This window comes from Pleurodeles waltl, chromosome 7 (genome assembly GCF_031143425.1).
Source record: "Pleurodeles waltl isolate 20211129_DDA chromosome 7, aPleWal1.hap1.20221129, whole genome shotgun sequence".
Lineage (NCBI taxonomy): Eukaryota > Metazoa > Chordata > Amphibia > Caudata > Salamandridae > Pleurodeles > Pleurodeles waltl.
The window spans coordinates 969,685,353-969,703,018 of record NC_090446.1 but is presented as its reverse complement, the minus strand read 5'-3'; the positions used below and the strand labels follow the sequence as shown (position 1 = coordinate 969,703,018).

Here is a 17,666-nt window from a genome sequence, read left to right as displayed (position 1 = left end):
TGGGCTGTTATCAGACACTGGTGCATCGTACAAGTCCCACGCGTCTTGATCTTGGTCATCGTGGCTCATGGCGGTGTGAGCTGGCGAATGTGACGGGGTGTAAGTTGGCGAAGCCGGAGTTACAGGTGGAGGCGAGGGAGGAGGTGTTACCTTCTTTGCTGTTTGTTGCTGAGGAGCCTCTAGTGCTATAAACTGAAGTGTTCTCTTTCTTTTGACAGGTGGAAGGGTACTGATCTTCCCTGTCCCCTGCTGAATAAAGATACGCTTTTGCGTGTGATCCACTTCAGTGGATTGCAGTTCCTGTTCGAATCTGTGTTTTTTCATTTGTGAAGACATAGAATGCTCTTCAGTATAGGAGCCTGAAACTGGGTGTGTTGGTGCTTTTTTCGGCTCCGAAAACCCTGTTGTTTGTCTTTTCGGCTCCGAGGTAACCTTCCTCTTCTTTTGTGCTGAAAAATCTTGGCCCCTATGGTCTTCGGCGCCACTGTCTCGGCGTCGATCCGTGTCGACACCGAACTCTCGGTGTCGATGCTTCTCTTTAGCACTCTCTCGGTCCCGAGGAGGCTGCGTGCCGGTGTCTCGACCGGAGTCGGACGATCTCGACACTGAATGGGCCTTTTTCGGTGCCGATTGTTGGTCACCGGTAATTTGGGTTGAGCCATGGCCGGTTGGCAGTGGCGTCCCCTGGGCCTTTTTGCCTTTTTTAAGTTCTGATCTCGACGTCTTACTCACAGTTTTTGTATTGTCGAGTTCGTCGGAGTCTGAATCCTGGATGGAAAAGGATTCCTCCTGTTCCTCTTCTGTCTCGAACTGTCGATGCTCCTTTGGCGTGGACGCCATCTGCAGTCTTCTCGCTCGACAGTCGCGCAGAGTTTTTCGGGACCGGAACGCCCGACAGGCCTCACAGGATTCTTCGCTGTGCTCGGGTGACAGGCACAGGTTACAGAGTGTTGGTCCGTATAAGGATATTTGTTGTGGCATTCAGGGCAGAATCGAAACGGGGTCCGTTCCATCGGCGTTGTTCTCCACGCGGTCGGGCCGACTAGGGCCCGACGGTGTGCCGAAATCTACCCCGAAGGGCACCGAAGCTCTTCGATGTTCAATGCGTCGTCGTGTGTGTTTATCTCGAACCGGATCGCAACGATACCGTCGAAAATCTTCAGTTTTCAGCTATCTTTCCGTTCCGAAACTCGGAGCGACAGGAACACGTCCGAACCCGATGGCGGAAAGATGGCGGAAAGAAAACAATCGAAGATGGAGTCGACGCCCATGCGCAATGAGCACAGAAGGAGGAGTCACTCGGTCCCGTGACTCGAAAACACTTCTTCGAAGAAAAACAACTTGTAACACTCCGACCCAACACCAGATGGCGAGCTATTGCAGAACATGTGTATCTACAGCGACAGATGCCATCGAACTTTCTATTACAATTACAAAATGCTTTTTCAGCATACCAGCTTATTGAGTCAATGTGTTGGCTGCATTAAAAACAGAAAATCACAACATTTGTAAGGATGGCAGTGTCGCTATCAGATATAAATCCATGTTGTTGAAGACTAATCACTGTTTCAATTATAGTAATCAGGCGAGTGGCCAATATCTTTGCGTAAACTTTAGCATTAGCATTGATTATTGATAGAGGCTGGTGTGATTATCTTTCTCCTGGGGAGTTTCTTTTCTTTCGGAAGCTGGTCCTTATTTGGATACAGATCTGCCCTTCACTTTGGCAGCAGCGAACACCAGTCCTTGGCTTCTTGCCATCCTCTTTTGACTGTTTCTACCATCCAATTAAGAGTTGCCGCATTATCAAGAACCCATATCCCTTTACCCTACCTGTCCTTTTAAGCTTTTGCCTGCAAACAAGAAATCTAAGTGACCCCGGGTTAGATGTATGAGCATCACAATATTCTCTGACCAATTGCTATTATGCCCCATGTACAACCACCATGGATTGCCTTTGCTGGAGGACTGCATTAAAAGACATCTTATTCTACCATCCTGAGAGATCCCCTCTAGAGTTTCACGTGTTAAGCATTTTTAACAAAGGGCACAACCCATTGGCTTTTAACGGACTCTACTGCAGCCTTCAAAGAGCATGGCAGAAAAGAAAATGCAAATCATGAGACATTTGTGGCAAGTTTCAGCACTAAAACTAGGAACACATAGGCCTCTCCGTTGGGTTACTGACCAAAATGACAGTGTGCTCCCAACAAGAAGGAAGGTATTACACTGCATGTGCGGGTGATATAACTGCCACCCTTGCCAAAGAATATCAAGACAAATTTGAGAGCAAACATTTTCAATGCATACTCATACTGCTATTCTACTATGAGCCACAAAGATAAATATCTTGCCATCTGCTAGGTGCAAGGAACGAGAGAAGCAGTGTTTGCTAACTGAGGGAACCTGCTGCAGCATAGGGGCGGAGCACCTTTTCAGCAGAAGACTGAAACTGGTCCCGAGAAAGTGTGGTCGGAGACAGAGGCCTCTTCCTTCAAAAGAGGGCTGGCCCACCAGGAGCTCATGTGGAACCAGCTGATGAGAAAACCAAGAAAGTGGGACACTGGTGCTGCTCCAAATGTTTCAGGCACTACAGGTGCACTTTGCTTGAGCAACCACAGCAAATCCGGCAACTAACAAAGACTGAGGAGGAGTTACAGTTTGGGTTTTTCTTTTGGAGATGATGTAAAAAGAACCTTGGTTGATGAGATTGCTTTTAGATCTGAAAGAGACACAAAGGCACAAAGAGAACTCACAACCTAAATTGTTTTCTAACTAGTGTTTTTTTCTCATTGAGAATTTAATACAAAAAGCCTGCACTGTTTTAACAGCATGCCAAACTCAGGCAGGGAATAAGCAAGCTATGCTAATGGAGCAGCACGTGTGCTTGATTTGCAATACTGCTACAGTGTTCGATTTGAAAGTTCATCAGTTGGCGGGGGTTGTGTTGAAAGGAACTGTTGGAGTCACCTGATAGCATGAAAATACACAGGATGCAGATTAAGCCCAGTGCAAAGGCTCCGATGTGTGCGCCAAGGATGGGCAGTCGATACAACCCTTCGAGTTTTCCAACTTGGATTTTCAAAATAGCAAACATCAGTCAGTCAACCCTGGGAGGGTATGGCAGTCAGTGTACTAATATCTTCAGATTTTTGCTTATTTTTTCTATCTACATCATATTTAAATCTCTTTTTCTGTTTAATTTGTATTGCCTGGATATTGGTTACTCTCTTGTTACTAAGAGTGATTGCACTGTCTAGTTTAAGTTGTTACTTCCTGATTAACTCAACTCTAGAAGAGGATCCTGGCTTGCATTTTTGTAGATACCAAGGCGCCATTTTGGAAACAGTATTCCCTTTTGTGCATGAATACTTTCGACTAATTGAATGGGGGAAATGCCACTAATTTCTGGAGCTATGTAAGCATTCCTATTTACGAACCGCTAGTTCGTTTCATCCTTACAATGCTAAATTTGCCCCCTTTGAAGAAATGATTTTGGACCGCTTGTCCTTGTGCTCTCACCTGCTCTTTGTGCCGGTCATTATTCTCCAGCCCATCCACCTGCAGCAGGTTTTTTGCCACACCAACACATGGCAACCCGGTAAGGACTCCCAGGTGACAGGCAAAACCAAAACCTGCCGAAGGAAAAAAAGGGAGTGGTAAGAGCCTGGAGTGAGTGCCAGTCCATAGCACTATACCAAGCGAATGTGAGCAAGCCTGAATTAATTGTAGTGGAATATATCCAAAACAGAAACATATATGAGACAGGGCTGATGGCCACAACTGTGTGTGTGAGTGCAAGGTCTGAGGGGTGAGCGCACAGTGTGGATAATCCAGCTGGGAGTCACGTTACCCTCTATGGCTGCTAATCTGGAGTGCAGCACAAGGGCTGATAGCCACGTTGCTCTTTGTGTGTGTCTGAGTTTAGGAGTTGCTGGAGAGTTTGTTTCATGTATCGGCTGGTCAGAAAACACTGCAGAGCTCATATCCATTTTGTTTTCTGTGAGCGTGAATCTGAAATGTAAGTGCAGGTCGGGCAGGAGAGTTGTTTCATGCAAGTACGTCTTCAATGAGATGAGACTACCAGCTATACTGCATAGCCACATAAAGCAACTGGGCCCTGAAAATATACATAGAACACTTACCTCTATGATGCAGAATCCCATTGCCATCTACGAGGAGGACCTGAAAGATATACAGTCAAAAATTAAAGAACGTCTCCCGCCTATTGACCAAGTAAGCCCATCTAGAGGCCATGGCTGCTGTACAAGTGTTGTAAACAGTGGAAGCACACTCATGGCCCTGGGCTGTGGTGCATCCTACGAAATTGTTTGAGGATGCACATTCTAACTTGAATTTTAGCCTTTTTTTTATAAATGTGTGCTCTTCAACACTTCATGATAGTGTGCCTCCTGCGTTTCCTACTTAAAGAGAGTAGGAAAGGATACAGAAGTCCTTCTTATGCTTTCTGGACAAATCAGTTTCCCTTTTGCTCACAGGCACTAGGGCAGAAACTACACAGGCACCTCATACCTCCTGCTCTCCAGCATCGTAGCCAGTATGTAACTGCTGCACTCAATTGTTCTCTGATCCCTCTAGGACAGTCAACGACATAATTGGTAACTCACGTAACTAGGGCTAAGCTATCAGTGCAGCAGAATCACCAGGTTCAAGGGTGCAAAGGACTCACGGTACCACAACAATGCTGATCTTTTACTACCCAACAAGTTGGTAGCGGCCTCAAATGTCTTACTTATGTTACACCCCATGACACATTGACTACACCACTGCATGTAACTAGTTCTGATTCTACTCAGGATAATCTACCACCAATGGCTGCAAACACCTCTGCAACTCTTTACCTGTGGCATCAGACTGGTATCTTCCTCTTGCAACCTCTCGATGGCTTTGACCAACGAAGGCACCTCTCGAAAGGCTAGGAAACCAGCTACATAAGGTGCCGTCAAGCACACCATCTGACACTCCTCGTAGATTACCTGCAACAGGTAAAACATATGTAAAGGCTACTCTAGTACAATAGAGCAGAACTACTGAAAAGGTCTGCCCTAACACTACAGTAGAGTCAATGGTGCTGTGCGTCACCCCTGCCCTCGGTCTGACTGATAACTGGATGGACCAGAGTTCCGAGTGTGTCTATGAATCAAGTACGGGGAAGTAAGAAAAACAACTAAATATACTTTTTAAAAGGGTTCTACCCCGGGATTTGAGTACATGTACATTTACAGGCATGTATAATAAACATTCTGCAATAGCTATTGCAGTTTAATCTAATTTCCCAATGAAAGAACAATTTTAGGATTACTGATAACCTCGGTCCAATTTGACATATCTCATCTTCGGAAGCTTTATGCAGTTCAAAAGTCTGAACTGAGCGGGCATTAGGACTGGCAGAAGTGCCTGACGTCCACAAAAATAGCTCTGTTCTGTTTTGTGAAACAAGAACGTGTGAGGCGATATGGAGGCTGGATTAGCACACAGCACCGCGAGAGGACTAGGGCACAACGAACAGGGGTGGAACATGACCTCAAATCATAAAAATATAGATTTTTTTTTTGCAGGATTTGTGGCTCTATTTGGGAAACAAAAGCCTACTATACACATTTTGACAATCCTCTCATACTGAGGATGGACATTAATGCTACAGACGAAAACAAACTTCAAGGTGTCTTTGTACAAGCAAATGAATCAGCATAACAAAATAAAGTTAAATAATAACAAGCACTGGCAAAGCCAATAGGTCCAATCTATGTGAGATCTATTGGCTTTGTTGGAGTGAAGTGAAGTGGCATGGAGTGGAGTGGCATTGTGTGGTGTGGAGTTAGTGGCACTGTGTGACATGGGGTGAGTGGCAATGTGTGGAGTGCAGTGGCACTGTCGCCATGGATTGGCACTGAGTGGAGTGACGCTGTGTGGCTTGTAGCATTGTGTGGGGTGACAGACTACAGTGGAGTGATGTGAAGTGGCATTGTGTGGCATGGAGTGCAGTGAAATTGTGTGGCGTGGAGTGCAGTGGCACTGCGTGACATGGAGTGGCATTGTGTGGAGTGAAGTGGAGTAGAGTGGCACTGAGTGGAGTGGATGGCACTGTGTGGCATGGAGTGGCATGAAATGGAGTGGTTTTGCATTGTTTGGTGTGGAATAGAGTGGCGTTGTGTGGTATGGAGTGAAGTGAAGTGGCACTGTGTGGCATGGAGTGAGACAGCAATGTGTGGAGAGGTGTGGAGTAGCAGTGAGTGGAGTAGTATTGAGTGGAGTGGCATTGTGTGTCATGGACTAGATTGGCATTGTGTGGAGTGGTACTGTGTGGGGCGGTGTGGAGTGGCATTCTGTGGAGTACAGTGACATGGCACAGTGTGGAGTGGCACTGGGTGGCGTGGAGTGGCTCTTTGTGGCAAGGAGTGACATTGAGTGGCAAGCAGTGACACTGTTGCGTGGAGTGGCGCTGTGTAGGGTTGCTTTGTTTTGTGTGGCATGGAGAGACGAGTCACTGTGGTGTGGAGTGGCACTGTGAGGGGTGGAGCAGAGTGGCACTGTGTGGTGTGGAGTGGCATTGTGTAGCAATGTGTGGAGTGGTGTAGAGTACAGTGGCATTGAGTGGAGTGGAGTGGCATTGTGTGGAGTAGCGTGGTGTGGAGTGGCACTGAGTGGAGTGGTATTGTGTGGAGTGGCATTGTGTGGCGTGGAGTGAAATGGCATTGAGTGGTATGGAAAGTTACCAGAGGTACCAGTGAATTGCCTATAGCACTTTAAAGAATTGTGCTATATAAATGCAATTATAATACAGCATGTTACCAATTACCTCGACCTATGATCTATGTAAACATCTGATACCATTGATGTGATGCCGGAGCTTGTTAGTATGTACAATGCTTCTGCGAGAACTGGTATGTAGGAAGTTGGCTCTGTATATACTATTTCAAAGTAAGAAATAGTGTGCACAGAGTCAAAGGGTTCCCCTTAGAGGTAAGATAGTGGCAAAAGTTTATAATTCTAATGCTCTATTTTGTGGTAGTGTGGTCGAGCAGTAGGTTTATCAGAGGGTAGTGTTAAGCATTTGTTGTACACACACAGGCAATAAATGAAGAACACACACTCAAAGACTTACTCCAGGCCAATGGGTTTTTATATTGAGAAATATATTTTCTTAGTTTATTTTAAGAACCACAGGTTCAAGATTTACAGTTAATACTTTAAATGCAAGGTACTTCACTTAGATACTTTAGGAACTATGAATAAAAGCAATATCATATACAGTCTTTGTAAAAATGGCAATAAGCTATTTTCAAAGTGGACACAGTGCAAAAATCAACAGTTCCTGGGGGAGATAAGTAAAGGTTAGTTTAGGAGGTAAGTAAAACACTTACAAGTCTCAGTTCTGGGGCATAGGCAACCCACTGTTAGGGGTTCAAGGCAAACCCAAAGGTACCACACCAGCAGCTCAGGGCCGGTCAGGTGCAGAGGTCAAAGAGGTGCCCAAAACACATAGGCGCCTATGGAGAACAGGGGTGCTCTGGTTCCAGTCTGCCAGCAGGTAAGTACCTGCGTCCTCGGGGGGCAGACCAGGGGGGTTTTGTAGAGCACTGGAGGGGACACAAGTAGGCACACAAAACACACCCTCAGCGGCACAGGGACAGCCGGGTGCAGTGTGGAAAGCAGGCGTCGGGTTTCAGGTAGGAAACAATGGAGGGACCCAGGGGTCACTCTAGCGGTGCAGTGAGGCACAGGGGGGCTTCTCGGGACAGCCACCACCTGGGCAAGGCAGAGGGTAGCCTTGGGGTCACTCCTGCGCCGAGGTTCAGTTCCTTCAGGTCCTTGGGGCTGCGGGTGCAGTGTTGTTTCCAGGCGTCGGGTCCCTTGTTACAGGCAGTCGCGGTCAGAGGGAGCCTCTAGATTCTCTCTGCAGGCGTCGCTGTGTGGGCTTAGGGTGGTCGTCTCTGGTTACTCACTGGCTCGCAGTCGCTGGGGAGTCCTCCCTGAGGTGTTTGTTCTCTGCATCTCGAGCCGGGGGTGTCGGGTGCAGAGTGTGAAGTCTCACGCTTCCGGCGAGAAACGTGCAGTCTTTGAAAGTTGCGCCTTTGTTGCAAACAAGTAGCTGGTTTTGAATAGGGCCGCTGTTCACGGGAGTTTCTTGGTCCTTTAGTCCAGGGGAGTCCTCAGAGGCTTCAGAGGTCGCTGGTCCCTGTCAGATGCGTCGCTGGGGCTGGTAGGGCAGGGGCCAAAGCAGTTGTTCTCTTCCTCCTTCTCTGCAGGCTTGTAGGTCAACAGTCCTTCTTGTTTCTTCAGGTTGCAGGAATCTGATTTCCTGGGATCTGGGGAGCCCATAAATACTGAATTTAGGGGTGTGTTTAGGTCTGGGAGGACAGTAGCCAATGGCTACTGTCCTTGAGGGTGGCTACACCCTCTTTGTGCCTCCTCCCTGTGGGGAGGGGGGCACATCCCTAATCCTATTGGGGGAATCCTCCAAACTCAAGATAGAGGATTTCTCAAGGCAGGGGTCACCTCAGCTCAGGACACCTTAGGGGCTGTCCTGACTGGTGGGTGACTCCTCCTTGTTTTTCTCATTATCTCCTCCAGCCTTGCTGTCAAAAGTGGGGGCAGTGGCCGGAGGGGCGGGCATCTCCACTAGCTGGGACGCCCTGGGGTGCTGTAACAAAAGGGGTGAGCGTTTGAGGCTCACCGCCAGGTGTTACAGTTCCTGCAGGGGGAGGGGAGAAGCACCTCCATCCAGTACAGGCTTTGTTCCTGGCCACAGAGTGACAAAGGCACTCTCCCCATGTGGCCAGCAACATGTCTGGTGTGTGGCAGGCCTGCAGAAACTGGTCAGCCTACACTAGAAGTCGAATTGGTATTCAGGGGCATCTCTAAGATGCCCTCTGAGTGTATGTTACAATAAATTGCACACTGGCATCAGGGTGCATTTATTGTGCTGAGAAGGCTGATACCAAACTTCCCAGTTTTCAGTGTAGCCATTATGGAACTGTGGAGTTCGTGTTTGACAAACTCCCAAACCATATACTCTTATGGCTACCCTGCACTTGCAATGTCTAAGGTTTTGCTTAGACACTGTAGGGGCATAATGCTCATGCACATATGCCCTCACCTGTGGTATAGTGCACCCTGCCTTAGGGCTGTAAGGCCTGTTAGAGGGGTGACTTACCTATGCCACAGGTAGTGTGAGGTTGGCATGGTACTCTGAGGGGAGTGCCATGTCGACTTAGTCATTTTCTCCCCACCAGCATACACAAGCTGTGAGGCAGTGTGCATGTGCTGAGTGAGGGGTCCCCTGGGTGGCATAAGACATGCTGCAGCCCTTAGAGACCTTCCCTGGCATCAGGGCCCTTGGTACCAGGGGTACCAGTTACAAGGGACTTACCTGAGTGCTAGGGTTATGCCAATTGTGAAGACAAAGGTACAGTTTAGGGAAAGAACACTGGTGCTTGGGCCTGGTTAGCAGGGTCCCAGCACACTTTAAATCATAACTGGCATCAACAAAAGGCCAACAGTTAGGGGGTAACCATGCCAAGGAAGGCATTTTCTTACATTGTTTCAGGGCATATTACAGGAAATATTATTCTTTTGACAGAGAAAATATTCAATTGGCTTTAAATTCCTGTTGCCTAAAGTCATAGTTAAAACATGAAAGAATTACAAAAAGAGATAAACATTTGAAAGAAAAAATAATTGGCACAGCAAGAGCTAGCCCACCAGTCCTGCACTGAAGTTCAGCCCTAAGGCAGGGTGCATTATACCACAGGTGAGGGCATAGTTGCATGAGCATTATCCCCCTACAGTGTCTAAGCAAAACCTTAGACATTGTAAGTGCAGGGTAGCCATAAAGAGTATATGGTCTGGGAGTCTGTCAGTTACGAACTCCACAGTTCCATAATGGCTACACTGAAAACTGGGAAGTTTGCCCCCTCCACCGGCCACTGCCCCCACTTTTGACAGCAGGGCTGGAGGAGATAATGAGAAAAACAAGGAGGAGTCACCTACCAGTCAGGACAGACCCTAAGGTGCCCTGAGCTGAGGTGACCCCTGCCTTTAGAAATCCTCCATCTTGAGTTTGGAGGATTCCCCTAATAGGAATAGGGATGTGCCCCCATCCCCTCAGGGAGGAGGCACAAAGAGGGTGTAGCCACCCTCAGGACAGTAGCCATTGGCTACTGCCCCTGACCTAAACACCCCCCTAAATTTAGTATTTAGGGGTGACCCTGAACCCAGGAAATGAAATTCCTGCAACCTGAAGAAAGAAGGACTGCTGACCGGAAAGCAGAGACAACTGAGACACCAACTGACTTGGCCCCAGCCCGGCCTGTCTCCAGACTGAAAGAACCAGAACAGCGATGCATCCTCTGAGGACTCAGAGGACTGCCCTGCACCTAAAGGACCAAGAAACTCCTGAGAACAGCGGCACTGTTCAGAAACTGCAACAACTTTGCAACTTTGAAGCAACTTTTAAAGAGACTCCACTTCCCGCCAGAAGCATGAGTCTTCATACTCTGCACCCGACGCCCCCGGCTCGAGTTTGGAGAAACCAACACCGCAGAGAGGACTCCCAGGCGACTCCAACGACATGGACACGCTGAGTCAACCGCCGTGCACCCCCACAGCGATGCCTGCACAGAGGATCCAGAGGCTCCTCCCTACCGCGACTGCCTGGTAACAAAGGAACCTGGCGCCTGGACCAAGCACTGCACCCGCAGACCCCAGGACCGAGAGGAACCAACTACCCTCCATTGCTTTCTACAGCAAACCCAATGCCTACTTTGCCTACTGCACCCAGCAGCCCCTGTGCCGCTGAGGGTGTGTTTTGTTGGCTTGTGTCCCCCCCCGGTGCTCTACAAAACCCCCCTGGTCTGCTCCCCGAGGACGCAGGTACTTACCTGTGAGCAGACTAGGACCGGAGCACCCCTGTTCTCCATAGGTGCCTATGTGTTTTGGGCCCTCCTTTGACCTCTGCACCTGACTGGCCCTGTGTTGCTAGTGCTGTGGCTTTGGGGTTGCCTTGAACCCCCAACGGTGGGCTGCCTATGCCCAGGAGACTGACTGTGTAAGTGCTTTACTTACCTGAGAAACCTGACCAAACTTACCTCCCCAGGAACTGTTGATTTTTGCACTGTGTCCACTCTTAAAAAGGCTTATTGCCATTTTAACCAAAACTGTGTGTACTACTGTTCTAAAATAAATTAAGAAAATATATTTTTCTATATAAAACCTATTGGCCTGGAGTTCAGCCTTTGAGTGTGTGTTCCTCATTTATTGCCTCTGTGTGTACAACAAATACTTAACACTACCCTCTGATAAGCCTACTGCTCGACCACACTACCACAAAATAGAGCATTAGTATTATCTAATCTTGCCACTATCAACCTCTATGGGGAACCCCTGGACTCTGTGCACGCTATCTCTCACTTTGAGATAGTAGATACAGAACCAACTTCCTACAAACAACAAACAGTTTCTATACCTGTTTTACAAACACCTACCCACTAGAAAGCATTTGTCCTGGAGGCGTACAGGAAGCGGAGCTGCAATTTTGCCTATTTAAGACAATGCACAATGGCATTGGACACCAGCGAAGCTGGATGGAGTGGGACTGCTGCCGCATGCGAATTGCTGGCGATGCACAGCTAATCACTACAACATTCCGCATATCCTCTGTGAATGCCCCTCTGTTCAGCCTTTTTGACAGGAAGTTGGAACCATACTGAACTCGACAATACCCAGAAGGACTCCCCTTGCACCTCTGCTCATTTTCCTCCATTACACCGGAGACTCCCCAAAGCTGTCACGACCTCAACGCCGCCATCTACATACGCCCCTTGCGACGGCCAAGACTTGTATTCTACGGCACTGGAGGTCCCCCAACCCCATGACCCCAGACGAATGGCCCATAGCCATGATACACTGCGGTTGATGGGAAGGTCACATATGCTCTCCAGGATCAGGTGACACTTTTCACACAGACTTGGGCACATTTCATGAGTGACAACTCCTAATTCAGGGACGACGTCCTGCTCTGTGATTCTCTGCTTCCTATTGCTAAATGATGGGAAAAGTGGGCACCCTGTCCCAGTTTTTGCCGCCCCTCCATCTGCTTTCTTTATCCCATCTACTCCACTCTACTCCCCTCCGTTCTACAAACCACCGACCGCTATAGAAATAGCCACCCCTGAATATGTAAAAAAAATACTCAGAGGACTTGTTGCAGTTCAAGGATTATCTTAGAAACAGCAACTCTCACATACCCGCTGACCAAGGAGACACCTCCCCTCCTCCCTAGCCTTTACAGGCTACCCCTTCGTCTACACACCTAATGGCTATTCATGAACCCAGCCCAACACTGCCCCTATATTAGGATCCTAAGCCCCAAAAGTTAACTACTCAGCCCTCGGTTATACCCTGTGAAAGGAACACTCACCCTACTATCTCCTTATGACCAAACAAGGGCTGCCACTTATCTAAAACGGACACTATGGCCCTCATTCTGACCTTGGCGGTCGGCGGAGAGACGGCGGTCGACCGCGAACAGACCGGCGGTATTAAAAATGGCATTCTGACCGCGGCGGTCCCCGCCGCGACCGACCGCCACTTCCCCACTCCGACAGCCACGGCGGTCATGACCGACGGGCTGGAGTCTGCGCACTCCGGTCCGGCGGTCGACCCAAGACCGCCAACGGTATCATGACCCTGCTTACCGCCGCGGTTTCTGGCAGTCGGGAACCGCCATGCGAACCATGGCGGTATGCACTATCGGGGCCAGGGAATTCCTTCCCTGGCACTGATAGGGGTCTCCCCCACCCCCCACTGCCCCCCCGAGTCCTCCCGCCACACCCTCCACCCCCCTGCCACCCCCCAGAGGTGGTACGAACCCCCTCCCCACCCCCACCCCGACATGCACATACACGCACCCCGACATGCACACACCCCCTACATGCACATATACACACCCCCTACACACACACATACACAACGGGGACACATACCCGCACACATACATGCCGACATGCGCACCCGCCGAACTACACACATTGCCCATAGGCACAGCAGCACTCCCCGCCCGCATGCACGCACTCACACACCCCCTCTACACACTCCCACGCACACCCCCATGCACGCACACATCACACAACACCCCCCCACCCCCTCCCCTCACGGACGATCAACTTACCTTGTGCGTTGGTCCTCCGGGAGGTGACAGGAGCCATGGGGAGGTGACCGCCAACAGAAGACCGCCAACAGAAGACCGCCACACAGAAATGTGGGTCGTAATTCTGTGGGCGGTGTTCTGCTGGCGTGGCGGTGGAGGTTGACCAGTCTCCACTTTCCCGCCGACCGCCAGTGTGGCTGCTGGCGGTTTTCCGGCGGTACGCTCCCAGCGGTCAGAATGCGCACAGCGGCATACCGCCGCGGTCGGCGGTCTTCACCGCGGCGGTAACTCGCCGGTCTTGCGAAAAGACCGCCAAGGTCAGAATGAGGGCCTATATAACCCTAACCTGGACCCCGAGGCCTCCTTCACCCATCTCACCACCTTTCTCCCCTTACCCAATCCCCCCCCTATCTCTTTAACTCTCTTCTTACGCAATGTAAAATTGCCATTATAATTTTCTTATTTTGGGTACTATTATGTAAATGTACAACTATATACTGTTTAATCATTAAAGAACTAAAGAATAAAAAGAAAGCATTTGTCCTGATGTATTTAAATTATGAAAGACGGTATTTTTGTAACTTAACATTTTCATTGCAAATACTCGGCCACCCCAGTTAGTCTGTGGCACTGTTTTCTTTTTTTTGGCAAATCCTTGCAATAAAAATATTAAATAACCATGTCGCCAGCTTACCAGAACTGACCAGTTGGCCTTACTAATACTTGCTCTGTTTTGAAGGGAGGCAATAAAAGCCATTTCATCTATCTTGCCTGTGTGAAAATGTACACCATTTATCTTTGGTTCATGTGGTTTCAGGGATGAGCCTGTAAGGTTCTGTGTGGCCAACCAAAGGTTCTAACGGCCAACCATAGGTTCTAATCTTTTTGTTAAAATGTTTCTTTTTACAATGCTAATTGTAGCAGTTTGGCTAAATGTGCATCATTTATTATTTCACACAGTTTTTTTGTTATAGGAGTCATTTGTAACAGCAGTAGATTTGTTTCTATTTGAGGAATTGTAAGGTGAATTGAACCATGGAGTGCTTTTTTTTGTAATTAACATGTTCTCTTGAAACTATGGGGGTCATTACAACATTGGCGGTAAAAGTCGCTTACCGCCGTGCAGAAGACCGCCAATACACCGCCGCGGCAGACCGCCACAGCTATTATGACACACATCTCGGAATCCGCCGAAATTCAGACACCCACACAACACCGCCACACCAAAGGTCAGCGATAAACATGCGGAAACAAATCCTCCACCTCCACGCCGGCGGTCTTTCAACTGCGGTATTACATTGGCGGTACACACCGCCGCGCTCAAAATACACACACATCTACAAAACGCCGCCACATTGGACAATTTGAAATATACACACCTGATACACATACAAACAACACTCCCACACACCCAATACTTTATAAAACACACACCCACATCACCCACAAACCCCTACGACCACAAATTCTGAAAGAAGGCCAGAGAGACAGCACAGCAATTGACAACCCCATCACACAGAGAAACACAACACCATCACCCACACAACTTCCACGCACAAAACACCACACACCACTACACTCACCACACTCATCAACACATACACCACCCCACACATCACACACACCACCCCATGGCACGCCAAAGACACCCCCGCTTCTCCGAGGAGGAGCTCAGGGTCATGGTGGAGGAAATCGTACGGGTAGAGCCACAGCTATTTGGCTCACAGGTACAGCACACATCAATAGCCAGGAAGATGGAGTTATGGCGCAGAATAGTTGACAGGGTCAATGCTGTGGGACAGCACTCAAGAAATCGGGAGGACATCAGGAAGAGGTGGAACGCCCTACGGGGGAAGGAGCTTCCACGGTCTCCAGGCACAACATCACGGTACAGCGGACTGGCGGCGAACCCCCACCTCCTCCCCCACAACTAACAACATGGGAGGAGCAAGTCTTGACCATCCTGCGGGCCTCGGAGGAGTCGGTGGAGGATGGGACACTGGTAAGTTAAATCTCAACTATCAGATCCCCCACCCTACCTGCATGCTATCACACACCCCCACCCTCACCCCCTCCCCTATCACTCCAACTCATCACTAATGTACCCATAACACAAACCACCCATCCCAACACCAAGCCCTGCATGACACAACTAAGCATGGTCACCCCTCACCAAAGCATGCTCACTGCACATACCCAGAACAACCCCCCCAACCATCATCACACAAGCCCCCACACAGGAATGCTTGCACTGGGGTTCACGCACAGCCACCCATTGCACACCATTACACACACACATGCAATAATCATGCTCTTATGCCCCTGCAGGAACCCGAAGGACCGTCACCACACCAGAGGGTCCAGACAACACCACTCCACCCCCAGATGAGGCCCACAGTGACGAGAGCAGCTCTGCCCCTACTGGATCTTGATGACCAGCCCGGACCATCGTGGGCCTCAGGATAGTCGGTTACCCTTGCACAGGCACAGCCCAACACCGACCTTCCACCCTCTGGTAACACCAGCACAGCACCCACCCAGCGGGCCCAAACCTCCCTACCCAGGACAGGTCAATCAGCGGTGTGTCCACCACTACAGGGCACCCAGGGTAACCCACCCTCCCAAAAACAACAGGGACCTGGGGGCAGTGGTAGTGGGCACGCGGTCCAGGGGACGGAGGCACAGGAACATAGGGGAACTGGAAGGGCTGCTGTGCGACAGAGGGAGGACAGGCCAAGGGAACCAACTCTCCACGAGGCCCTCTCCTCCATCATGGGAGCGTACCACCACTCCCAGGAGACGATGGTGACGGTCCTGGACAAGTTGCAGGAGACCCTGCGGCTGCAGGAGGAGCAGTATTTGGGGTTCAGGGAGGAGCTCAGAACCATCAGCTCCGCCCTGGGCACCATCGTAGGGGTGCTGAAGGACATACAACAGACCTTGAGGGACACCGTGGCACTCCAAGGGGCCCCTGACACTAGCCAGGACGATGAAATGCCCACCACCTCCGCCGCTAGTGGACAGGACGCCCCACCACAGGACCACCACACCAGCACCCCACTCCCTGCAGACGGACAACCACCACACAAGCGGTCCCTGAGATCCAGGAACAGGACAGAGCATGATGACAAGACCCCCGCCAGGAAATGAGCCCACCCTGATTGTCCTCCCACTGTCCCACTTTGTTACCCTGTCCATATTCGAACTGCCCCAGCTCCACTTCCTATGCCCAGATGGGCAGTGCACCTGTGAGACTAATAGACTGGACTCTGCCATGGACATTCCTCCACCATCACCCATCACCAATTTACAACCCCCCTTCATTTTTTGAGCACTTAAATAAACACCCTTGAAACACAAAACAATCTGGAGTCAGTCTATGATTTTGTACTTTGTATTATCAATGACAGTGTCATAATGGCTGTACCATTGTAAGGCTAACATACCTATGTCACACATCACAAGCCCTTGAAGGATGCAAGCAGTTGACACGTAGGTTACCACACCTGTGAAACCGTAATGGAAAGGTACAACTCAGTTAACAAATTGTGATTGAAATAGACAAACAGGATAGAGGTAGACGTGTGACAGTGAATGTAATGTAAAATCTGAAAATGTTCTCACCTGTGTGTCACTGGAAATATTGCTGTATGACTGACTCCCTGTTGTCGTTTTCTTCTTCCTCAGCTTCATCCTCATCACTGTCCACAGGCTCCACAGACTCCACAGCTGCTACAACACCGTCATCTGGATCATCCTCCTGCAGAAAAGGCACCTGGCGTCGCAAAGCCAAATTATGGAGCATGGAGCAGGCGATGATGATGTCGCACACCTTCTTCGGTGAGTAGAATAGGGATCCACCTGTCATATGGAGGCACCTGAACCTGGCCTTCAGGAGTCCGAAGGTGCGTTCGATCACCCTCCTAGTCCGCCCATGGGCATCATTGTACCGTTCCTCTGCCTTGGTCCTGGGATTCCTCCCTGGGGTCAATAGCCACGAAAGGTTGGGGTAACCAGAGTCCCCCAATAGCCATACCCGGTGCCTCTGGAGTTGACCCATCATATCAGGGATGCTACTATTCCGCAGGATGTAGGCGTCACGCACTGAGCTAGGGAACATAGCATTTACCTGCGAGATGTACTGGTCTGCCAAACAGACCATCTGGACATTCATGGAATGATAACTCTTCCTGTTCCTGTACACCTTTTCACTCCTGTGGGGGGGGGGACCAGAGCTACATGGGTCCCATCAATGGCACCTATGACGTTGGGGATATGTCCAAGGACATAGAAGTCACCCTTCACTGTAGGCAAATCCTCCACCCCAAAATGATGTATCTCCTTACGTGTTTCAGCAGGGCAGACAACACTCTGGACAGCACGTTGGAAAACATAGGCTGGGACATCCCTGATGACATGCCACTGTTGTCTGAAAAGACCCACTAGAAAAGAAATGGAGCACTGACAGCACCTGCACGTCAGGGTGGATTCCAGT

At 49.6% G+C, this 17,666-nt stretch overlaps 1 protein-coding gene across 3 annotated transcripts in view; it reads right to left on the bottom strand.

Moving 5' to 3' along the window:
* Positions 1–17,666, bottom strand: part of ENDOV (endonuclease V) — a 167,642-nt gene that overhangs the window by 104,512 nt on the left and 45,464 nt on the right. For 2 of the 3 annotated variants that reach the window (XM_069199727.1, XM_069199726.1), the window contains exons 3-5: positions 4,863–4,997; positions 4,146–4,185; positions 3,523–3,635 (exon numbers count right to left, since the gene is read on the bottom strand). In XM_069199727.1, the coding sequence (XP_069055828.1) occupies positions 3,523–3,635; positions 4,146–4,185; positions 4,863–4,997 (288 nt within the window). The remainder of the gene's footprint in view (positions 1–3,522; positions 3,636–4,145; positions 4,186–4,862; positions 4,998–17,666) is intronic. The other variant, XM_069199728.1, reaches the window with a different exon arrangement.